This window comes from Grammomys surdaster, unplaced genomic scaffold (assembly GCF_004785775.1).
Source record: "Grammomys surdaster isolate TR1022 unplaced genomic scaffold, NIH_TR_1.0 366, whole genome shotgun sequence".
NCBI classification, from domain to species: Eukaryota; Metazoa; Chordata; class Mammalia; order Rodentia; family Muridae; genus Grammomys; species Grammomys surdaster.
Genome location: NW_021604785.1, coordinates 777,544 through 802,519, shown reverse-complemented (window position 1 = coordinate 802,519; position 24,976 = coordinate 777,544). Strand labels below are relative to the sequence as shown.

Below are 24,976 nucleotides of genomic sequence, written 5' to 3'. Positions count from 1 at the left end.
CTGGACTCTATACAATTCACTTTACAGGAATAAAGCTCAGTCCTATCTAGAATTGCGGGGAGGCACTCCTCAAACTACCAAACTATCACACAAGGAAAGGCTGAGTGAGTCCTTGAGAACTGAAAAGGCATCAGGGGTAGGTGACCTATCTCACAAACACAGCTCTGCCCAGGGACAGGAATCCTGTGTCTTCACTAAGACCAGAAAGCTTGGTCATAACCTCTGTGGAGAGCAGGAGCTTTTGTCCCTCAAAGGATAGGGTCCAAGACTCTTTCAGAGGGCAGTCTCAATCCCTAAGTCAAGGAACTGGGCTCCCAGGGGCTCGGATAGGCTTTCCCACTGGGGACTTTTAGAAACAGATGCCAGGAAAAACAGAGACCTCAGGGACCCTTGGGAGAAAAGGTGGTGGCGGTGCACAAGGTGATTCAGACAGATTCTCTCATTCTTACAGCTGTGATTAAGGATCTGTGTTTCTATCCAGTTCTGCACAGTGTGTATGTGTTGGTGTGGGTTAGTATGTATGCATGTGGATGCTCATGCACATGTGTGCATACACATATGAAGGCCAGAGAACAACCTCAGGATGGATAGCACACTAAGGTGCTATCCATCTTTTTTTAATTCTTAATATTTATTTCTTTTACTTTATTGTATGATTGGTTTTGCCTGTGTATATGTCTGTGTACCAAGCACATTCCCAGTGCCCCGAGGAATAGAAAGATTTCGAGGTTAGAAGAGGGCATCAAAGCCCTTGATACTAGAGTCATAGATGGTTGTGAGCCACCATGTGAGTGCTGTACATTGAGCCCCATGTCTCTATAAGAGCAGCAAGTGCTCTTAACCACTGAACTATCTCTCTGGCCACATCCACCTTTATTGTTTGAGGCCGTTTCTCACTTGGCCTGAATTTCAGCAAGTAGGTTAGGCTGGCTGGCCAGTGACTCCCAAGAGCCCACCTATCTCCACCTCTTTAGAGCTGGAATCACAACACTATGTGATAGAGACCTCACATGGCCTTTCTCAGTGGGTTCTGAGCTTGGGTCCTAGTGCTTAATGACTGAGCCATTTCTCAGACCCTTGACTTGCTTGCATTTATTGGTTTAGCCACAGATGTTGAAGAGACAGTTTGAGGGCATTGTAGACAGAGCCAGCCTGCCTACTGTAGCATCCTCAATTCTGCTGAGGGGTCAGCATTATGATGTTGCCTCTCTGGATTTTCCTGTCATAGAGCTTAATCAGATTGAAACCCTTTCAGCACTTCTCATTGATAAATGGAATTAGAATTCCCATGTGGAACTGGACATCTCCTAGTCAATAGCGAACTTCTGTTGCACAAGCTAAGACTAAGTCTCTGAATTGTTTCAAGGCCTGAAAAAAGGGTATCAACTTTACAACCACACTCAAAAACAGTATTTCCAAACAGTCTTCTGAGAACCTGAGGTGGTGGAGAATGGGGTCCCTTAGGCAGCATCTCCTATACACATCAGTATTTCTGCATGTTCCCCCACTTACGTTCAGAATATCCTTAATCTCTGTTGTGTTTCTGGTTTTGAAACAGGGTATCATATATACCCTGGGCTATCCTTGAACTCCTTAAGCAGTTGGGAATGACCTTAAACTTCTGACAATCCTACCTCCACCTCCCAAGCGTGTACTGAAGTATCCAGTGTTCTTGATCTCCTTTCTAAGCTCACAGCTCTGAAGATCTCTAGCCCAACTCTCACGGGAACACAAGTGTCCCAGGGCATCTGCTCACTATCCAGAAAGCCACACTATGTGCACATATGTCCTCACTTATATAAACCACCTGACCAGCATACAGTCACCCACAACATTCTGCACATGGTGCATGTCACAGCTGTACATCACAAGAAGTGTTCTCCTCCCATCTCATAGGCCTAAAGTGTGGAACCTCTCCAGCATTTTCTGGCGATCAAGAGAGAAAAGGACTCTCAGAGCCTGCTGACCACTATGGGCACAGCAGAAAGGGGTAAATGAATGAAAAACCCCAACAGCCTATGTTTAAATCCCAGCTGCAGACCCTCCCAGCTGAAACAAGCATCTTAATGCTCCAAATTTGTGGAGATGGCAATAATTACGACTTAGTTGTGCAGACATGTCTTACAAAGACACTTAACAGCTGTGGCCACCCTACGACCTCTCACATGGATGAAACAGGGCTTCATTGGTGGGCTCCCATATCTGGCCTTCTCTTACACCTACAAGGAAGTGGAGACTGGCCAAGAAGGAGTAGCCATGTCCTTACTCCTTAGCTTAGAGTCCTAGAACTTTTCCCATCCAAGGCCACCTGTCTATCCAAGGAGCAACCCAGTGACAAGAGAAACATGAAGGTGAAGAAGGACTCACACAAACCTCAACTGTCACAGAGCTGCTGTGGACCACTCATCACATTTTCCTCCCTGGATGGTGTGACCAGACTCTCCTGGGTCCCCATGGACTTAAACTGCCCCAGGTCCCATCCACACAAGGTCTTCCTGGCTATGACTTTTTCAGAGATTCCTAGGTTTCAGGAATTAGTGAGGGAAAATGTTGCCTGGTTCCCACATGCCTTACAGAAACTTTGTCACAAGCTTTGGGGAATGTTTATATTTTAAATTAAGAAAGAAAGCATTTTACTTGAGTGGCTAGGATAACAAATGTCATCACTCACCTCAGCCTGTGGCAGGCACCAAGTTCAAGATACCAAAGTATCTCCTGAGGTACTCAGCAAGATAGAGTTGAGAAAGGACAGAGTAAAACAGGTGTAGTAAGACAGGTGACTATTCTGGGCCCTTACTCGGACGCATAGGACATCAGTACTTAAGGACATATGCTAAGGACAGCACTCATTTCTGCTCTACCTCTGCCCACTGATGAGTGTTAGAAGAATTGAGTGCCCGGAGAAGCAGCCAGGCTGCCCCTCCTGAGGCTTGCCACTGGCCCACTACCTGCTTCCAGGAAACAGACCTGAGAAGGGTCTCTGAGGGGAGACATGAGTGGGTGTGACAAGGGACAGCCTTGCAGGCATCTGTTGATGAGGGCCATAAAAGCCAGGAAAGAAAGGTGGGAAAAGAAAAGGAAAGCAGAGCAGAGCTACCTCCAGGGCTCTCAAGGTCAGAGGACAGAAGGGACATGTGGGATTCCTTCACAGTATAACCCGAGTGGTCCTAGCAGTGGGACGAGAACAGAAGCTACCAACACCAAAGTTGAGCTTTAAGCTCTATATCAGTGGCCCACGCCCTTGTGTCCTGTAGCCAGCAGAAAGGTACCATGGGGAGCCTGACTCCCCTAGTTCAGGCACAGGAACCACACACACTTGGCCAACACAAATTCTCATACATTGTCTGGTTTTTCCCTACTTTTTTCCTTTCATTTTTCAACTACAACTTTTACAAACCTAAAAATTAAGTGTGAGCATTCAGATGTCTCACTGAAGACTCCAAGTGGACTTCTAACACTCTCCTCTTTGGGGCAGCCCTGCCTGGAATCAGTTGGCAGTCTCTTGACACTGTGTATAGATGTCTTCTTCCAGGGGTGGCAAAGCAAGATGTTGCTGAGAAAACAAACCTCCTCCCCAATCCTTAAATCAAAAATCAGATTTCATTCTGACACAGGGAGAAATGGCTCTCAGCACATAAAAACCAAATCATACAGAAACAAGCCTCAAATACCCCAGAACACGCTTTCCTAGAACATAACACCATATATCTGACAGAACGCCCACTACACCGCAAGAACAGCCATAGAATCTCAGAGAATAGGCAGAAAACAACCAATATAGTAGGTCACCCAAGGCCTGGGACAATTTGGGGAAACTGAGGCTGGCCTCCCATACACAGGAACATTTGGGGATGAAGATAAAGTTCAGTTCTTAAATATCACACATCTGTTTACAAATCATTGGTGAATCTCGTTTTAAACAAAACCGAAGGTATACTACATTCAGTACTCACATTTGATTTTAGGTGAACAGAACAGACCCTCTTCTTGTACCATCCAGTGGGAAGGAAGATACATCCTGTACAGAAGAGGAGTCAGACATCTTGATTTTCCTGATACCAGAGCACACAGTGACACTAATTCTGAGGACCTTGAAGTGAGATACATTTTAATTTAAGGTATTTACTTATTTATTGCTTCCTAATGGGTGTTTCCCCTTAGAGTGCAAAAAGAAAGGCTACAGAGAAGATGGATTTGGGTCCTCCTCTCTGCACTGCTTTGCAAGCAGGATAGGAAGTAGCTGCTCAAAGAGCCAACTATTTCTTCTACACAAACAAGGCCACTCAGAGCGCCTGGAGCCACCAGGCAGTTCTTCATTATGGCCATGCCTGACCTGGCCTTCCCAGTTGGAGGAGATTCCAGAAGCTCTCCACAGACAAATAAACAGCAAATAATTCCAGGGGACAGCCTTGTAGAACTGATTCCTTAATCAACAGTTAAAGAAGCAAATTGGATTTGCCCTATCACAAAAAAGAAATTAATCCCAGACCGTAGTTATTGTCTTAAGCACAAGAAGGTTGTCTTAGAGGCTTGGCTGGATAATTTCATTTTAAAAGTATCTCTAAAATTTGACATCCCCTGGGATTTGTGGTTTTCTCCATCATTATATAACTGTAAACTTCTGTATGTTAGAGATTGGATAATTCCTTTCAGCTGGACCTGGCCTCCAGCATGCTTGAATGCTAAGGATGCGCGTTCACGGGTTGCTAGGGGTTACTAGCCAGTCTTGGGAACAGGACGGCTTCCAAGAAAACATATCAAAAGTTAGAGTGTTCGAGACTATTCTAATTTATTTTCCTCAGTTCACTTTTTAAATCTCTATTATTAATTAGGAGATCTGCTAGAGTTCCTTTTCTCAGGCTGCATCTGTAGGAAACAACAAAAACAGAACAGAAACAAAGGCCCAGTCTCTCTGAGGTGGCCAGGTTCACTCCTGTTGAGTAGCTCTGTTAGGCTGAGCTCTCTGGAGCCATATGTTCTTGAGGCATTCTGCAGAGGGACTGGTCTTCAAGCACACGGCAGTTGTGTGCTGGTCTGGTCACACAGCACTAGCTGACAGGGTAAAACGTTCTGTAAGGCCAATTGTCCTCTGGGTTTCCTGCTGCCTCCACACGTGAACTATCTCCCTGGACTTTCCCATCCCATGCACAGTTTCAAAGTTGATTAACATTTTGTCTCTGGGATTACGTTATTACAGCCTTTATGTTTTAATCCATTTTTTACACCATGGGAAAAGAAAAATACCACTATTTGAGTAATCAAGTTATTCCTGTAAAATCCTAAATAAAATGAGAATTTTATTAAAGATATTTATCTCATACAACAAGAATAAAATCAATTTGCAGTGTCGGTCCAGCATCCAGCTACAATAACATTAAAATATATTGTTTACTTGCGGGTGGGGCTATTTCTCTCTTCAGATTGGTCAATGAGGGGGACAACACAGCATCCTCCTTTCAGAATGCTGGCTTGGCGGCTGGACATGGAGGAGAGCATTTTTATTGTTAATCAATGCCAATCAATTCTGAGCCTTGATGTTAAATAGGGATCAATACCACTGGGCTGCAGATGAGATCTGATCTCAATTGCTGAGCAGACCTGCAGAAGTTTTTAATCATAAGGTAAATCAAGACTGGAACATAAGTCAGATGAATTAATATTGGTGGTGGAGGACCTCGCTTGCCACTGATCCAGCACAAGGAAATTTCTGTCATATTTCATTATCACTCTTAGGGCAAGCTGAAGGCAGCGTTTGGGGAGCATTCCTTAGTGGAGGCTGGAGCGCCCCTCACACCACACGGTGAATCCTCGCTGCAACTGCAGCCAGCTGGTCCACCGAGTATAGTTATACGTATGCCCCATGAATCTCATTTTATGCGATTAAGATCCATAAAAATTCAATAGCTTTTCTTCTGCAATTCACATTTTACCTGGTGAAATATCATAAGAATTTCATTATCTTTGCAGCTGTTGCCTGGGATCAAGCAAAGGTTATTATCCTCTTCGAAAACACTATAGAATATGTACGAAAATGTCAGGAGAACTGGGCATTTAAAGCTTGATTTTTTAAAAGAAAAACACTGTCTGAAGTTTAGAATAAACTGCACTTGACATTTATGTACCATGATGCATTTCTTGGTAAACTGATTTTGCAAGGAAATTCTTTGAATTCAACTCTGTGACCAGATTGTAAAAGGAAAAGGGAAGATAGGAGGAGAGGGCTGGAGAGAAGGGAGGGGAGAGAGGATGGAGAAGAGGGAAAAGAAGGAGAGGAAGGAGGGGAGGAGAGGGGAGGCCAGGGAGGTGAGGAAAGGCAGCACAGTGGCCCTAGAGCCCAGTTCTGTGTCTCACATCGGTTTGTCTAGGATTTCCTAACCTTTCAGATAACCATCCTCGGGAAGATAACTCTAAGAACCCTGACCAATTGGAATGGTGTGATCCTAGGCTGGCTCAGGCCCCTTTAAAGCATTTGAAGAAAAATGGTCAGTGCGGAGAAAGTGATTGATCAGAACGCTCTGTAAATCACGCGGATTCCTTACTGTCCTCCAGCCTCACTGCTAGGGCTCCACCTATGATGATAAATTAGCATTAGATGGGACCTAATGAGTTTACTAAACATTTGGGATTTGTGCTAATAAACTGGCTGGCTGTGAACTAGCAAAGACGACGAGCAATCCCGCGGCTCTCTCTTATCTCTGTAACATGACAGTTGAACCACGCTTCCAATCTGCGATCAATTCATCATCCGACACCATTGTACATTCCTCACAAAAAGATAATTACTGCTTCCCTGGATCAGAACAGTCATATTTCCTTGGAATTGCAGGTCCTGATAGCAGGCTCTGTCACTGCTGCCTTGAGCCCCACTGTACAGCTCTATTTATGATCATTATTTTCGCCTAAACAAGCCTTTTTCCTCAACTTGATAACGAAACCTGCTATGATGAGGCGGGGCAGTGACGACATTGTTTCCTCTGTGGAGTGCTTTTACATTTAGTGGAGGCCGCTGGCAAATATTTTATTCAGGGCATTAGTAAAAGTCTCCACTCGTTAGAGAGTATCACTACCATTTCCTTCAACGACAACAACAACAACAAAAAGAATCCTGTTTCCACCTCTGATTTGTTGAAAAACAGAGAGTAAGAGTAAAGCCAGCCACGTCACAAGGAATAAATCAAAACGTGATTAAAAAGACTGTAGCCGGTTTAAAATCACAGACCCCTTGCCTTCCCTGCTCCTCCTTCTGGGTTCTCCCTCCTCGCCTTACAGGGATCTGCCCTGCCGACTGGTCACCTCTGTGTGACCCCCGCACACGCAATAAATTACCATAACACATAACTCTGAAACAATGTAAATTAGTTACTGTGCACAGCCTAATAAATGGGGACAAATGAGTTTGGTGCTGGAAAGGGGTCTGGATGCTCTAATTGCTGAGAATAGTTATCCTAGGGTCTTACCAAACATGGGCCATGACCACTACTCGTGACAGATACTCTGAGCCCAGCGAGCACACTTCCCAGTGCATTTTCGTTGTTGTTGTTGTTGTTGTTGTTGTTGTTGTTAGGCCTGCATATAGGCCTGGGAGCATGAAAGAAGTATTTTCAAACTATATGGCATATATGTATGTCGGGATATTCTGTCCTGAAACATGCTTGTTTTCACGTGAAGCTTTTCTAAGGATTGTGACCAACAAGACAAGCGCCCAGAAAGGCAAGACCAGTGTCCAGGACAAGTGCCCCGATGGTCAAGCAGAGTAGGAGAGAATCTGACCTTGAATAGGGACTGGGAAAGGGTGGGATCTGCATCTGAGCCACACAAAGGCCCAGCTCTGGATGGGACCCTGGCTGGGCAGTAACTTGCATGACTCATTATTTGTTCAAAGTAATGATCTTTGGGAAAAGGACCGTTATATTTAGAGCCCGCTTGTCACGTTTAATAAATGGCAGGGACTGCCGCTCCCCGTGAAGCACTCTCCCAGGTCCTGCTTCTCTCCCTGGGGCCTCCCCTGGCCGGGGACCCACAGCAACCGATGTCTGGGTAACTGATGGCTGCTGCCCAGTGGCCAGCTCAGACTGGTGACCTCTCATGGTGGGGACACACCGTTCATCCAATCCAATCCCCAACTTGTTTCCTGACCCAATCTTCCGGGTGTCATGGGGCTTATCGCTTCATTGAGAATGTGGAAGTGGATGGGGAACCGTCTCTGGCCACATGCCCGACAACCAAATATCAAGAAGAAAGGCCACCCGGCCACCCCATCCCAGCACACTGATCTGATTTACAAACCTTCCCTAATGTGAAACAAATGCTGTTGGTGTGAATTCATACTTAACCGTAAAAGCCCAAGCATTACTCTGTCTCGTATTAAATACCACATATAACTCTCAGCAGGCTTTATGTTCTGTTTTACTGTCAGCAATGGCTAAAGCTGGCCTAACATTTTGTTTGGCAATTAGGAAAATTTGTAGTTTAATTTATTAAACCAAAAAAGCCAACAACTACACCAAACGTTGAATTCATGCCGTTTTTACGCCATGGGGCAGCATGGTTACCTTTCCAATAATTTAATCATTCTTCTTTTTATGGCCTCCATGATTTAAATATTCCAAACAGTATTATTCAGGAAATAAAACCCTAATAAGTGAAATTGAGCTGTGCCACTTCAATAAATGCTTAATATAAAGTTTAAAATGCTTTCATTTTTTGTAAAGGAGCCAGAAACTTGAAAGGGGCGAGGGCGTGGCAAAGTGGGACATGCAGAACCGTGCAAACTCTCCACCCTCATGGGCAGTACACAAGCTCAGGAATGAAAGAGCTCAAGAGTGAAGCAGCAAGACTGGAAAGGAACAAACTTTCAAAAGTGACAAAAAGAATCAAAAAGTGTTAGCAGTACATAATGAGAGGACAGGAGGAAAACTTCAGGGCAGGCCACTCCTGGAAACAGCTGGTCTGAAAAGCTTGCATATTCAGTATGACTCTAAATGTGTATCCCTGAAGGGCAAGGATCCAGGGACAAATGGACAAGAGCCATGGGTTTGGGAAAGGAGGGGGACACAGAGTGGGATACTCGGGACAGAGGCCAGGGCAAGATACACAATGAGAGATACATGCCACCAGACATTTGTCAAACTCCATGGGAGGTATAACACCCTGGGTGCCCTCCAGTCATTTGCAGACTTTAGTTAATACATATCAACATTAGTTGGATTATAACCAGTCTCCCTCCTCACCAATACCTAGTGCAAAATCTCCACACAGGGAGCATAGGACCAAATGGTAAGGGAAATTATGCTTTCGGTTCAGTTTTCTGTCAGCCTAAAACTGCTCTGGAAAACGGTCTGGATGCACAGGGAGGCAACGCACATTCCATAGCTCCAAACTCTCTGCCTGTGGTCTCTGTTTCCCTAGGCACACCTGTAATGCCTATCCTCTCCCCTCCTGCCTGTAGGGTGTCATTGTACAGAAACAAGCACAGGTCTCTTAGTGATGAGGACTTGACACAAACACCTGTCTGCCTTACCTGTCAGAATGTTTCTTAGATCCCTACCTACTATACCTCTGGCACTGAGTGTTTTGGCAACCTTGAAGGATGCTCAAGGAGAAAGCTTGACCTCAAGCCAGGGAAGAGACCATCTCTGACTCCAGAATCAGAAATATCAAGTTAACTTGGCTGGAAGTGGCACCCCTTCCACTTGGCTATAGTCATCCTGTTCCTAATGACAGGCCCTATCCCTTGTCAAAGTTGGATGACCTACTAGCTCATGACACCTGTACTCCCAAGGAAGGCAGGACACACATCTAGGACTGTAATCAAATCTCAGGCTGGTGCTACACATGTGTCACCCGCAGGGGGACCGACCAGGCTCAGGCTCTACCTGTTTTTATAGAGTCTAAAGCATCTCCTCTGTACACATGTGTACAACTTGGACTCTTGGTGAAAACCCCAGAAAAGAAGGCCCTCAGAAAAGCCTATATGCATAGAGCCAGCCTCCAAAGTGAAGGACAGCTTCTTACTTTGTAAATTCGTCATCAGGAGGGTAAACGTTTTGAGATCCTGAACACTGCCAAAGTTGTGTTTGGTTGTGTCGCTTTAACATGGTACCCTGCCCTTGATGCTTTCTGCTGAGAGAAAGAGCTAGGAATTACAAGCAGGGGTTGGGGGTGAGGGGTAGAGGTGGGGCAGGCTAGAGCTGCCTGTCGGGCAAAGGAGGCCTCCTCCCAGATGTGCAGCAGCTCCTGAGTCTTCCAGCAGAGACATGCTGGAGCCGACTTCTTCCGCTAGTGAGGCCTGGGCTCTGTGTCCTGCAACAACACCACCCGAGCCCCTTCCTTTCTGCACATGGTAAACTCATTTCCTAGTGAATTACCGGGAAAGCACTCGGTATGGCCCTGCTGCTTTCAGGGGATGCTCACCATCCACAGACCCTTCCTAGATTTTGAGCATTTTCTAATTGAGTAACCGTCAGTGAAGGAATTACAGATAGACAGGGGTTGTTTTTCTTTCTTTTTAAAGGGTAGGAGCAAGAAGTGATACAATAGCAAACTCAAGTCAGAGTTCCCCTATGCCCATGCCCTTAAACATAGTGCTCTTCATCCAGCTGCTTGGCAAATTTACAGCATTTACCATTTTGACAGATGCATCGGGGTGTTTTTGGAATAAAGCGTTTCAGAGAGCTTCCAAAATGCAATGAACATTAGTTCCCCCCCCCCCAGTTTGAGAAGCTTATAAAATACAAGAAAACCCTTAACCCATAAAATCCCTCCACTTATTTTTCTAAATGATAGCCGTATTTTTATTTTAAAGCATTCATAATGCCAGCATAATGTCTCATTATATAGAGTTTTAACCACAAACATTTTGGAGAGATTTGCTACTAAGATAAACAAACAAGAAGAACGTGTGTTCTGGCAAGCAGTCAGGAGCGGACGGGTGAATGGTTTTCATTTTCTCGGAGTGCAAGCTAAGGCAGCTCTGCCAAGTACAGGTTAAGCTCCTCGAGTTCTCACTTCCTGTACCCCCACTTGTCAATCACTTCCTGTCTGCCACGACAATCTCCATCATTAGAGCCTGGAATTTTTATCTCCTCCAACATGCCTCCCGTTGCTACTGTGAGTTTGAATTCTGATAAATTATTCACCATCTTTGAAAAGTAACCGAAAATTATAGCATCAACTTCAGCCACCTATATCTGGGGAAGATCGCCCTCCTCCTCCCTACGTGTGTCCCACATGCTTCCATGAGGCTGGCTTCTCCTGCGTTCTCCAGCGTCATGAGAAGGCCTCTGGCCAGCCCCAATTATCTTCTGGTGCACAGAACGTAATTATTTGCTTCCTGTAAGCATGCGTAACAGAACTCTGAGTTTGGACGGCTTTCCATACGGTAATCCAATTCATCCATGCCGTCCTAACACGATTACAGGCACTGGCTATATCTTTGCTCTTCACCTGATAAGGCTGCTGCAGAGGCGCGGGATGGTCTGCGTCAACATCCCTCCTGGAGTATAGCTTCTGACAGCCCTGCTTCCAGCCCCTCCCTCCAGCCCTGCATTTTCAGAGCAACCAGCTGCCTGCCGCTGCCTACTCCTAGCAGGCAGCACCATACAGCTTCAACCCTTGCAAGAGCTGATGAGAATCTGAGCTGGTTAAGAGTGCTTCGGAAGTCACTGTGGGCCTGTGGCTTGTTTTCCAACCCAATTCTACATTGGTCTGGCCTGGTCACCTTGTAGGCCTTACCCAGCCAGCCCAGGCAGCCATAAATCTCTGTAGGCATCCTTAGCCTAGAGCAGAGATGTAAACCCTAGGCCCGATGCTGGCCCTGACGCCCTACTCACTGTGACACACAGCATTGGCTTATACAAAGATGCAGCATGCCTGATGCACGGTTGTGGCAGGGTGGTGGGCTCAGAAGCATGCGCACAAAGTGGGCACTGTTCCTAGTGCTGCCCTCTCTAAACAAGAGCGTGTCACTGTGACTCTGTTAAGCTGCTCTTCCTTTTCTGTTTATTTTCAGAAGTTTATGAAAAAAATTAAAGGATGAATGAGCATGGTGAACTTTTTGCCTCTCTCCGTTGGCATACCAGGGAATAAAACAGCCATTCACACCTGAGCTTGGCCGAGCCAAATGGGGCTCTTGCCAACCAGAATCAGAGTCTTTGTAGCCACTCCATTCATCCAAAGTGCATTTTAATATTGCCAAATTTCTAGCCAATATTTTCCCTTTTCTGAAGTCCCCATGTATTAAAACAGACCCAGAACCAAAAAGTGTCTCAGCTTCGCAGCCAAGGCCAAGAGGAGGACTCCAGGGTCTCGAGGCCTATTTGGTGATAATTATATTCACTTTCAAGAAAACTGAGAAGGAGAAATTAACGGCAAACTATGCTGTTCTTGCTGTATTATGCATACAGAATGACAATCCGTCATTTCAGAAGTTAACAAACGGTCTCCATTCTGCAGGTTATCCAAATGCTACTGAATAGAAAACCTTGGGTTCCCTAAATGATGTGTAATTAAAATTATTTTTAAAATCCTCCTTGACAGGCCGAGGCTTAGCCAAAATGTAAATGACATTAAAGAAGACAATGAATTTAATTTTATTTAATGTCCCTTTTTGCAGATCCTCATTTACATAGCATTTTTAACAAAAGCGTTGACCTTATAAACGCTGGCATTTGTACAGCTTCGCCGAGTTGGATTTAATCACGCTCGTGCAAGGCCATGAGGGAGGGAGCTTTAAGTTCTCTGCTTGGAGATGGAGTAGGAATAAAAACATCGGGACTGGTCAAATGTTTATCCACCCTGCTTCTGAAAACAACCTGACAAGAAGATGTAAGGGGCTGGGGAATAACCCGGTGCTGTTTGTAAGGCTTGGTAATAATCATACATAATCGTTTGGAAATATAGCTAATAAAAAATATAATGAGTGTTCAGCAAAATCGGCATTAGGCCCAAATTACATGATATTAATACTTGAACAGGTGCAGAAAGGAGCTTTAAATGAGGTAAATGAATAAATTGTCCCAGAGCACAACTGTGTGCACTGACAAAAAGTCAATCCCATGAATAATTCAGCAGGCAGGACTGCCAGCAAAGGTCGGCTCTCTTTGACCTTTGTGACAGGAAGTGAAAGGAAACACTGTTGACTAAAAAAAAGGAGAGAGAGGAGAGAGAGAGAGAAGGGAAGGAAAAAAGAAAGAGAAAACCTTCAGTCCTTTTGGGCTAGTGTTCTGCAATCACTTTAAAGGTGTGGTAAACTTAAAACACACCAACAAATCAAAGCGAGGCTTTGGAAGGCTGAGTGGGAGCACAGAGTTAAAATCGCTGGTACTTACACCCTCCGACCAGAGACAGTGTGAAATCGCAGACAATGAGAGGTTAAGCAAATAATGTTTTTCTACAACCCAATGTCAATTATGTATAAAAATCTGAGGTCAGCTGAAAAGTATTTTCAGAGCCCACGGGGCTGAAATTCTGTAACAGCTGTTAAATATGACAAAACTTCATGCACCCCCTCCCCCCAAAAAAAGAAAAACTACAGCCATTCCAAACTCTGTAAGAAAGAAAATAGGATAAACAGATGTCTGGCTCCCAGACAGGAAAGTAGGACAGACTTGGAATGATAAGTCTCCCAAACTCTATAGACTAATGCCAGATTTATTGGGGAGGGGGCACTGCCTGCTGCAGAGATGCCAGCAAGCAGGACGCCAGAGACAGTGCCATCTGGAACTGCCCTGCAGAGCGTGCTCTCAGTTGCACACAGCCCACGGTGTGCAGCCAGCCCAAGTGGGCAGCCGCACTGCCCTGCTCCTGCGTCCTCCACAGGCTGCAACAGTTGGACTCTGTGTTTCAGTCCTCTCAGGCTGACTGAGGAAGGGGAAGGTAAACTGATGTGCCTTCCCCAGGCATTTCCAGAGCTCCTGAGGAAACAGACCCGGATGGCACAGGCGAATAATGTGAGCCCAAGTGTGGTTTTGGTTTAGCAGCTATGCCGACATCCTGTAATCACTTGCAGCCCTTGGAATGTACGGGTGAAACAGGAGAGATTTATCTGCTCATATTTGGGATATGTGGACAATGGGTGTTCCTAATGAAGACCATCTGCTTTTGTGTTTTCCCAGAAAACATTATTTCATGAGGAAAATAATACTCCCTTCCTTCTCAGCAATACCATAAAAATTCATGCATGTATATGTGACTGTGTTTGTATTTGCATATACACACTTGCATATGTGAGGTGCCTGTGGTTGTGCCTGGCCGTGTCTGTGTGTGTGTGTGTGTGTGTGGTATGAAGAGGTAAGCCTCTTTTCTGCATCTGGCTCTTTGTAGGTCAATTCAATTCATGCAGATAGCTGTTCCTGTGTCATCCCTCACTTTACAATGTTACAGTCCTTCTCCACTTGGTAAGTTGCTAGATTATTTTAAATACATGGAACTATAAAAAAAATATTTCTCCAACAGTGTTTTATGTAGAGGGAAACAGTCCACGTAAGGAAAAGCTCCACAATAAACTAAAAGGTTTCTAATAGGAGACATCCTCACTGCCCCCTCCCCCGTTACTTTGAGGTGTCTTCCTTGCCATTTGTAAGTATCTAATACTTCTGAAAGATAACTAAACTAAATTGTGTAATTAATTGATTTAAGGCATCAGGGCCTATAGAATGTGATTACCCTGCCAGAGCAGGGGAGCTTCCTTCCCTGTTCTCATAACACACAAAGCGGTTTCTACGTGTGGAAGAGCTTGGTGTGGGTTGGAGCAAATATGGGCCCATTGATCTCAATTCAGGTTGGAATTATTGGTTTATATCCTCAGGACAAATATGCTTTATCTGGTCAGAACCTGCTAAATGTATCCAAAGGCCATAAGGAGCCAGTGAAGCACATTGTAAGAAGTTTTAAGCCAACTAACCAAGTGACAAGAGGCTGGTGAGGACCTGTAGACTCACCCATCTGATGGGACATTTGATTCTGCAATACTCAAGGGGAAAGCCAGGCTAAAAACTCAACAGGAGCAACTAATTTTCAGAGGCAGTCCACGCCCTACAGAGATGATCATCACATGAAACTGAGACAGATCTCTGGTGCAAATGACCACATTGCTCCAAAGAGATCGCTTGCTGAAGATGAGCCTCTCTCTTTGATTAACACAAGCTGTCCTAGCAAACACTAAATTCATTTTTCCTCTTCTAGAAATATGCCTTAAACTGGAGATAGTGCCAATACCACAATCATTTCACAGGGATTTACAGCAAGCAACAAAATGCTAATAGTATTTTGTCATTACAAGTGACAGCTCTCTTAAGAATGCTAAAAATGTACATCGTATTTGTCAGTACATAAAACTATCCTTACCTTAAAATCCCTAACATGGAAGGTGATTAAAATTCCTATAAAATTGTCATATCTTTGAATTTAGTAGCAGAGCAGATTTTTCATCAATAATTAAGACCTCCAAAGCATTTATGCCAAGCGTAAATGGAGCTTCAATCCTCCTTATTCAAATAAACATGGTAAACCCATTAACCAAATGTTTTTACATTTCTCCCTTCCCCTTGTGCTTCTAGAATATCAATGATCACATATTTCTCGTAGGTTATAAAGGTGTGAATGATCTTTGCATATATTCAATTAAACAAATATAATCAAGACCTCCCCCCTTAGCAGAGAATTAGAGAATAAATTCTGTATATTGGAGGAAAGCGCTGCCCATCACATTAAAAACTGAGTCTTGGGTGTTACTCACTATCAATGTTCAATAAGTATTTGAAAGCTGAAGAAATCCAAAGTGCTGTTGAAGGGAGACTCAGTGTCTAAAATGTTAGTCAAACCAACATGGCCTCTCAATCACATCATATTTTTTTTAAGCCATGATTTTAAAACAAACCATGTTTAAGATCTCCAACTATCACTGGAGAGATGAAACATCTTTCGCAGTGATCTATTAAGGGCTAATGAAGCTGCTTCTCAAGCATCTTCCACTCAGACAAGACTCCAATGGCTGCTTAGTACACTTCTAGCCCATCCAAAGTAATAATAAAATAAAATAAAATGAGTTCCATCACAGGACAACAACCCGAAGCTGTGTGACTTCCAAAGCCACAACACCGAAACAAATACAATTACATTGATTTCTGTAGCCCCAGTTTCATAAAGTGTTGAGCTTGTTCTCGACTGCCTGAGTGACGGCCACAACTGGTCAGCCCTATTTGATTACTAATAAGAGAGCTGTCCCTTCTGTCAGATACCGAACATTCTCCACTAAGCAAACAGCTATTCCAGCTAGTTAAACATTAGCAATGCTCCCCACCGGTGCCTCAGACTTCTTTAGGCTTAACTCGTGGGGTTTTCCGGGTTTAATTTTTCAGACCCTGGACAGCAAAGTTCATGATCAAAAGATAACTTTGTAATGAAAGCTGCTGAAACTCAACCCCTCTTCAAAACAGTCTAAACCTCTGCCTCACAAAACTGGTGTCATATATACACGTCTAACATTTATTCGATTTGGGTACCAATTTCAAAATCTGCAGTCAATCACACACTGGGCCCCTTGCTGCTCCCCATTGTTGGGAAAGAAAGAAATCTTCTCTCCTTCTCAGAATATCCTGGGTGAGTCAGGAGGGGAAGGTGGCAGTGTTTTTGTTGTCTCCACTAAGGCAATGCCAAGTGCATATTAGCACCATTAGGACTAATGATTGGTATCTTAAAAGGATGCCACGTTGCCCAAGGAACATGATAAATGGCAAGATGAGGAACAGCAAACCTAAAGAATGCATATAGCTAATCTAGTTATGGAAATTAATGTTGGAAATGTAACCAGCATGTGTAATTAGTTTCAATTATAACAACTTTGGTTTGTTAGTTACATATTTGCTACTTGACATAAAACGACAGCCACAATTGGAAAAAAATTAGGAGACATTTTGCAACTAATTGAGAGCAGATTAAATTCATTCTACCACTGGGCGATGATTGCAAGAGCACTACCACCCAAGCTTCAACTTCAACAACTATCCGAGGTAAAAGAAAATAATAATAATAATGCAAAAAAGATGAAACACTTGTTAACAAATTAGCAGAAAGCATTTTATGACATATCTCTGGGTTTAAAGCCAGAGACTCTCTAGGCATAAAGTGCTCCTCACAGTGAGAGCAGTGGCAGATGAAACCGCTTCCCTTGACAACTCGCAAGCAATTACTGAATCCCCACAGAGCGAGCCACCGGGTTTCCACGTCAACCCACCTGTGCATGATAGCACATGCGGACAAATGGTGCAGTGCACACGATGAGCCCAACGCCAGCCTCAAAGCTAAGGAGCCACTGGAAACCAAGCTAGCAAGAGAGTTTTGCTTGTTGCTACCGTTTTGTTTTGAAAATAAAGAAGTCATCCTTACCTGTCAATGATTACAGGGTCTGAGGGTGTCTCGTTTCTATTGCCACAACTCTTCTTGTCACAGCACCGGCTGTGGGGCAATTGTAAACATGGGTTTCAGTACTCAGCTCAGCTTTCTCTGTCCAACTTACAGTTTTTTTCAAAGTCTGACAATGAAGCCGTAGGAGTCAAAAAAAAAAAGCTTTCCTACTTAGGCAGCTTGACACATTTCAACCTAGTGAGTGAGTTCACATGCTCTTCCGTTAAACTTCTGTTGCAACTTTCTGCCAGAAGGAGCAGAGTTAAACACATCCATTATTACTAGCAGGGTAGCCAGAACTCCTGTACAAATTATAATGCTAAAATGCAGAAAACACGCTGTTGGTGTTTGTCTTTGCAACCAGCTGAGGAGAAAAGGCTGGAGGCTGGGGAATAACTTTTCACAGCCTCAGCCTTTGTTTACCTCCAATTGTCAAGCTGTTATTTCTGGAAAAGATGCAAGATGCCACCTCTAACCAATATTTCTTTGGGGGCATTTATTAATTATAAGCACAAAGGCGTGCATCAATCTATCAAAAACTCCTATTGTCGCTTCTTTAAGCCTACCTTAACTCTGTTATTGAAACTTTAATTAAAGCAGAAACGAAACAAAAATGTTATGCTTCTCGCATTTTAAAAAAGCATACTTGTATAATGGTTACATGTCTAAATTAGCTAAATTAACACCATATGGTAGGCAAAGTATATAAAGCCTTTTAAAGCTGACAGCTAAAGTGATTAAAGAAAGTCTACAGTCTTCCACTTAGAGCTTAAATCACATCTGTGCGCTTTCTATGTTAATTGCTGTACATGGAGAAGTGGATAATAAAGAAATTCCACTTTATTGGTTGTAATTTATATTTATTACCTGATATGAGAAAAAGTCAGCTTTTGTATATTGGTGCTGTAACAATACCTCTGCTCAGAAGTGGCATTCAGGCAACAGGGCCCATAGCCGAGGAGAGTATGCCCCTCAGAGTATGGGGCCTGCTACTGTAGGCTGCAAGCCTGCACAACCTTTCCTTATTATTCCTTGCAACTATATTTCACATGCCACACATACAAAGTCAATGATGCGTTTTTATTCGCCATGTAGGGGCGAAACTCTTGTGGTAGTTAGAAAAAAAACAGGTGGGAAATTGCTCTTCTGACAGAGATCTCAAGTAACGGCACGCTATCTAACAACAATATGAACGATGCATCGCTGCTCTAGGGAAGAGGTTAACTGACAGAATCACAATCCAATTCTCACATACACGAGCTCTGTAATAAGTACAAAAGGCTTTCCTTTTTTATCAATAACAGACAATTGTACGTCTCAGGATGCGAGCGTCGGAGAAGGAAGTAGTCAAATGAGTCCCAGTGAACTCTGACTCCTGCGCGAGGACAGATGCATCCCCTGGTCTGTTTTCTTTCTTTTTTTTTTCTCTCTCTCTCTCTCTCTTTTCTTTCTTTTTTAAACTATACTGCCACGACACGGTCAACATATTAATCCGCTCTGCTGAGCAGCGGGTTGTACTGACCATCATCACTGATGGGGAAATGAGGCCGGACGCTGCTCTGGGCCGGCCTGGGGCCTCCTCTGGCCTGCTAGGTTTCAATGGACTCCCTCTCTCCCGCAGTTGGGCGGGGTGGCCGGCGCCGGCGAGCGCGACCCACGGCCCCTTGGCTGGCTGGCGCCGCGGCCGCCCGCCTCCCGGGGGCTCACCTGCACATGATCTCGTGGGTCAGCAGCACGCGGCACATCTCCGGATTCTTGTCCTGGCCTTCATACACGATGGCCTGCGTGAGGGACAAGCAGAGAGAGGGGTCACGCAGCGCCTACCGCCTTGGCGCCACACCGCCTTGGGCGCCGCAGGCCTCCCGGGGTGGCAGGTGTCCAGCCCCCCGAGGGGAGGCGACAGGCACACCCGGCCATCCTCCTACTCGGCCACTTCAGTCGCGGGGATGCTTCGCACTGCCCTCCTGCCCAGCTCTTCCCATGGGCGCATGCCGGGCCTGAGCTCCAGAGGGCTGCGGGGAGGGCGAGGCAGGGCCTGCAGAGACCCGGGCACAGCCGGCGAGGGCGCGCAGCCTTCCAGCCGGCTCCTGGCGCCTGGGCCACAGCAACCTGGCGGCGTCCACTGGCCATTGTCTTATACGAAGGCCAATCGCTCTGTCGGAAGAAGTCGATAAGAGTGCGCTACGACTACAGACGCCGGGCGCAGGGGCAGCCCTCCTTGCGCCACGAGGCGCTGCCCAGGCCGGGCTCCCCAGGCGCCAGCCCTGCGCCCTGCCTGCCGCGCACACACAACCCCCCGGAGCCCGAGCCGAGGCCGGCGACTTGGGCTACGTGGTTCGGCGTCCCCGGGCAGCAGGGAGCCGTGCACGGCGGCCGCACGTGCTCGCGCCACGCCAGGGAGCTGGCGGCCCGCGGGAGGGCCCGGGCCCCGGGGGCGCCCCTGCCCGCGTGGCCACGTGCTTCTCGCCCGATGATATTTGGAAAGAAAAGTGCTAATGGCCAATCTGGTGTTTATTTTCAAAGTGCTAACAATGATTTTTTTTCTCGGGTAAAAAGGCAGTGTCTGCGCGCACGCTCGGGTGGGTTTTGAGCAGAGGCTCCGCCAGATGGTGCGAAGCCCTAGGTGCGCTCACGCCGGCGCCCAGCCCGGCTCCGCCGCCGGGAGCCCCGGCTTGGCCGCCCTCGCCGCCGCCCGCCTCGCCCAAAGAAGAAGAGAAAAGGCCACTGGGGGAGGGGCGGGAGGCGGGGGCCGCCAGCCGCAGGTTCCGGGCAAAAATTCCTCCAAGGGGAGGGCTGCCCTCTCCGCAGTTCCCCCCCCCCCACACCCCCTGGAAATTCTCTGGAAATTACTTCCAACCTCCTCCGGCACTTTCCTGCACTTCCAGGCGGACAAAGCCCTTTCTGCTAAGCGTCCGGGGACTGGCTTCCTGGGAAGAGGGAAGAGTCTCCGCAAGCCTTGGTCCGCGGCCTGGAGCTCGGCCCGCTCGGAACCACAGAAATGGTGGGAGTCACCACAGGCCAACGAGCCGCCTGGGGCTGCTGGGCTAGCGGCCTTGGCGACACCAGTACTTCTGAAAGAATGACTTGTCCTCCGATGATCCCCGTATTTATATTTGATTTATTTTTTATTTTGTAGCACAAACAGAAATCCATAAACTGTCGGTTCAGCGCCATTGACTCTTTGATCAGTTACTGGGCTATTTCTTTACTTCTCCCCCCCCCATCCCCGTCAGTGAGGAGATTAAATGCCTTTATTTTCTGCACCGTGTAGACTGCAAAGGTACTAGGCTAAATGAACAATAAAAGTGTACTTTAAACGAAGCCTCCTGCTCCTCCCGTACGTGAGGCACAGAAACTTAGCAGCGCCTGCAAAAAACCTCCCAATTAGACTACGGCGATTCGCAAAAAAACCTTCTGCCCGACATACAAAGGAAATAAAAGCCGCCAGACAAACAGCAGCCGAGTTCCAGAGCTTCTGTGAATCGATGCAAGGCTGGCAAAAGGGCACACCACGGTCTGTGTCAGAAAAACACGTTTACCTGCCAGATCTTTGCTCCAGGAGAAAACCACACAGCTCTGCGGCTGCAGACATTAAAACCTCATGCTCTGGCTGCCTAGGTAAGGACAAACTTTTTCAAAGAGAAATAAAATGTGCAAACTGTGCTCAGAGAATGGAAGGCATGTGTGCCGGGCTGCAGGAAGCTCTTTCCCACTTGGTTCATAATACCGAAAGTTAGCATCAAAAATGAAGAGATTACTTTCATTTCAAGTGTGACCCTGCAGCTTACAAGCCTATCCTCCATTCTAAAGCAATCAGTGCAGGGTGTGTTTAATTTAGCAATTCTATATGCATACACCCAACACTCTATTTTAAGAAAGTGGAAACAATGTCCTTAAAACAGTAACCCATCACCCAGTACTAAGCCAGAGACTGGACACCCTCAAAAAGCAATGAGGTGCCTTTCTGCAGTTAATCACACTACTGATGGCCAATAGTTATCATCCGAAAAGTTGACCAAGACAGGTTAAATAATTTAATAAGGAACTGCTTGTAATTATGTTATTTACAAGGTATGACAGAGGGTGAGAGAGAGCAGAGCAGTGGATGGGTTTGAGTGACCCCTGGAGCTCAGACTTTGAATTATGGAGATGGGGGGGCTGAGAGGTGAGGATGGACTAGAGGGGAACAAGGTGACTTTTCACCTCAGCACATTTAACTTTTAAATCCACATACACGGCTCGTGTTACCAGACCATGACACTAGAGAGGAGGAGGGAAAATAACTGAGAGCCTGACTTTGGGACAGTTAGTTGTCTTTGTTGAGGGGAGGGGTTGGAACCCATGCAATGATTCCAAGCAGAGAAAGAAAGGTTTAAAAATTAAACAAGGGGATCTTGGAATTTTTCTGTCAAATATTAATTACCATAATTAATTAAGACAGAGTTTGATTCCGATCACAAGTCATTTAATAAAGCATATATGTCCTGTTTTAATGACAGCATAAACTACTGTAGCAACCGCTCCATTTATTCCAATAAATATGGAATTCTCATTAGCATGTCAAGGAAGCGAAATGAAAAACAAATACAGGAGATCCATTTGTCAGTCTGCTCTCTCAGCCCCAGGACAACCTCAGCTCAGCAGAAAGGAAAACACAGTGAGTAGAGAGGCGGAAACTTTCTCACCTGTTTGGTCATTGAATCTATGAGGCGGACATACAGATCTTGCTCTGTTCTGACGCCTGTTGGGGGGGAAAAAAAACAAATTCTCAACATGCTTTTAGCCTGAGCCTCAAGAGGGACGCCCGGGCCTGGGCAAGCCAGTGCCTGGGACCACTTTAAGGCAATCCCTACAATATTAGGAGGGAGACAGAAAACCCCAGTCGCCTCTCACTGTTTTCTTTTCTTAATTAAAAGTCTCGGGACTCTTACGGTTCGAATTCGAGGGTGTAAGAAGTCTGCCTAGCAGAGACCAGGCCAGAGTGCAGTTCTGGGCCCATATGGTCATTTATTTTTCGAAAAGAGAATCCACCTATAGAAACAGAGTCCGAACTCCTTCCAGCGCTCTCGTGGGTCCTTTCCTTTCTAAACCGTACACAGGAAGTAAGTTATGCTCAGCTTATGGAGCTACCCCATCCCAATAATTAACATTAATTTGCAAAACTGAAAAAAGTCACTTAAAAGTGATGTTCTGCAGGAGCCCTTATCGATCCTCCTTTTACTTTCTACTTCAAGCCCCACCGGTTAATCATGTGAAGTGCCATCGACTTATCGATCGTTTATGTTTTGTTTTCCTTCTATGCCATGAGAAGATTTCGTGTTTACACCCATGTCATTTTAATCTCAAAATCTTTATGTCCTGGAACCATCGAGGGAAGGGAGAGCCAGCGCTCAGGGCGAAAGGGCAGTCAGCAGGCAACGGTACTCACCATTGCTGTACAGTAGCTGCAGCTTGTAGTGAATGCCGTTGTTGGTTTTCTCGTTGTTCGGCTCCTGAAAGCAACGATAAATAATTGCATTTAGCGTGGCCGCGTCTGGCGCGGTCACCGCGCTCGGTCCCCCTCCAGGACCGAGGCCCCTCGGCCTCACACGCTGCAGGCAGGATTCCTGGCTCGCAGCTACGCGGTGATGTCACTTTTCCTGCCGCAAGCCCAGCGTTCCCCTTGCCCCCAGTGAGTCCGAGGGCACAGAGAAGTTGCTCGGCCCTTGGAGGGGCCTGTGCGACCGCACGTGGCGGCGGGGTCGCCTGGCGGAGCGCTCCCGCCGCCGAGGGGGGCACTCGGACCCCATGCGCGGGCACCGACTGCCCCCTACTCCTGGAGAGGGAGGGTGCGATCGTCAGTGTACACTTACTTTCTCTTTCTCCACAAAGTCCACAAAAGCGGTCCTTTCGATCTCCACCGGCTGCCCCTGCCTGTCGTAGAGCGCCAGCACGAAGTGGAAGAAATTGGATTTCCGGAGGTTGGAAGGAGGCTGCTTCTCGAAGTGCGCCCGCGCCAGCCCCACGCCGCTGCAGGAGGAAAGGGACAGCGGCCCGGTGAGCAGCGCGGCGCTGGCCGGAGGAGGGGGCCGGGCCGGGCCGGGGCCAAGGCGCGCGGGGGCGGCCGGTACGTACCTCTGGGCGGCCGTGTTGGCGTCCACCACGCCTGCCGTGTGCATCCACGAGCGCACCGGGTTCATGCCGCTGCCCAGCGGCTCCTCCTTCATGGTCGTCCCCCCGCGCGGAATATTCTCCTGAATCCCAAACATGAACACTGCTGGCGGCGGCCGCGACTCCCGGCCGAAAGCGCGTCCGCGGTCGGCGGCGCTCGGGGCTCGGCGGCAGGAGGCTGCCCTGGCCGCCCTGGCCCTGCTCGGCGCCTGCGGTGCGGCCCGCCGCCGGCTTCAGCCCGTCCCGGGCAGGCGCGGCATATACCGGCGGCCGGGCGCTGCGGACGGCCGGGGACGCGGGCGGGCTGCACCGGCGGCGGCGCGACGCTTCGGAGGAGCAGGGCGCGGTGGACGCGGTGGACGCGGTGGCCGCGGCGGCGCTTGTTGTTGTTGTTGTTTGCAGGCGCGCTCAACGTGGTGTCATCCTAGCCAGGCGGCGTCCGCGGCTGCAGGACACTGCGGGATCGCCCGCTTCTGGCGCGGCCCGCCTGCTCCAAAGACAAATAAACGGGGCAGTGAGTGCCGCGGCGCAGTCCCGGGCGCAGGCGGGGCGCGGCGGGGCCTGGAGCGGCGCGCGCAGCGGACGGAGGCGCACAAAACTCAGCCCTCTCTCCCCGAGGAATGGACCCTTTCCCGGGAGCCAAAACTCGAAGCCCCCGGGAGCGGCGCTGTCAGAGGGTGACGTCGGGGGGCGGCGCCTGTGCCATATATGGGAGCGGCCGCCCCTCGCCGCGCCCCTCGCCGCCGCCGCCGCCGCGCTCGCCGACTGACTGCCTGACGGCGCCGCGAGCCGGCCCGAGCCCCGCGAGCCCTGCGAGCCCCGCCGCCGCCGAGCGCCACCGAGCGCCACCACCGCCCCCGGCCACGCGCCACGGCTCCACGAGCCCAGCCGCGGCCGAGGAAGTTACCACCCGCCCAAATAAATCTCGCAAAGATGCGAGCGCAGCCAGTGCACAAGTGCTGCTTGGCCCGTTATACCTGCCCACAAGACCTGCCACACAGTCAAAACACCGTGGGTCGGAGGAGGAGCGCCCCAAGTCGCCCACACGCATGCAATAAATACCAGGGCAGCACTGGCTCTGGGGTGTCCCAAAGAAAACAGCAGGAAGAGGCTGGAAGAGCGCGCGGGAGGAGATGCCAGGGGAGGGAGGGACAACAAGGGGCTGGGAGAAGAGGGTACCTAGTCCCCCTCCTAGCGCTGCACACACCCTGCCGCCACCAGGGCAAGAGGCGTAGCTCAGTCTGATTTTTAAGCAGACCTAAGGCTGCTGAAGGGCCAGTATACCCACATCTGAGCCCCGCTGGGTGTCCCATGCTTTCTACCCCGGCAAAGCCTGCTGAGTGCGGGCCCGGGTCCACGTCGGAGACAGGTTCCTCCAGATGCCCCCTTTCCCTCCGGTGGCCACAGGAGTTTCGGGTCCCTG

The 24,976-nt window shown here is 47.6% G+C and overlaps 1 protein-coding gene across 6 annotated transcripts in view; it reads right to left on the bottom strand.

Moving 5' to 3' along the window:
• Positions 1 to 24,192, bottom strand: part of Ebf3 (EBF transcription factor 3) — a 119,317-nt gene extending 95,125 nt beyond the window's left edge. For 3 of the 6 annotated variants that reach the window (XM_028780225.1, XM_028780226.1, XM_028780229.1), the window contains exons 1-6: positions 23,518 to 24,192; positions 23,256 to 23,412; positions 22,832 to 22,895; positions 22,089 to 22,144; positions 19,111 to 19,184; positions 17,386 to 17,454 (exon numbers count right to left, since the gene is read on the bottom strand). In XM_028780225.1, coding sequence (XP_028636058.1) covers positions 17,386 to 17,454; positions 19,111 to 19,184; positions 22,089 to 22,144; positions 22,832 to 22,895; positions 23,256 to 23,412; positions 23,518 to 23,651 — 554 coding nt within the window. In that variant the 5' untranslated portion in view covers positions 23,652 to 24,192. The remainder of the gene's footprint in view (positions 1 to 17,385; positions 17,455 to 19,110; positions 19,185 to 22,088; positions 22,145 to 22,831; positions 22,896 to 23,255; positions 23,413 to 23,517) is intronic. The other 3 variants (XM_028780230.1, XM_028780231.1, XM_028780227.1) reach the window with 2 other exon arrangements.
• Positions 24,193 to 24,976: the final 784 nt, after the last annotated feature.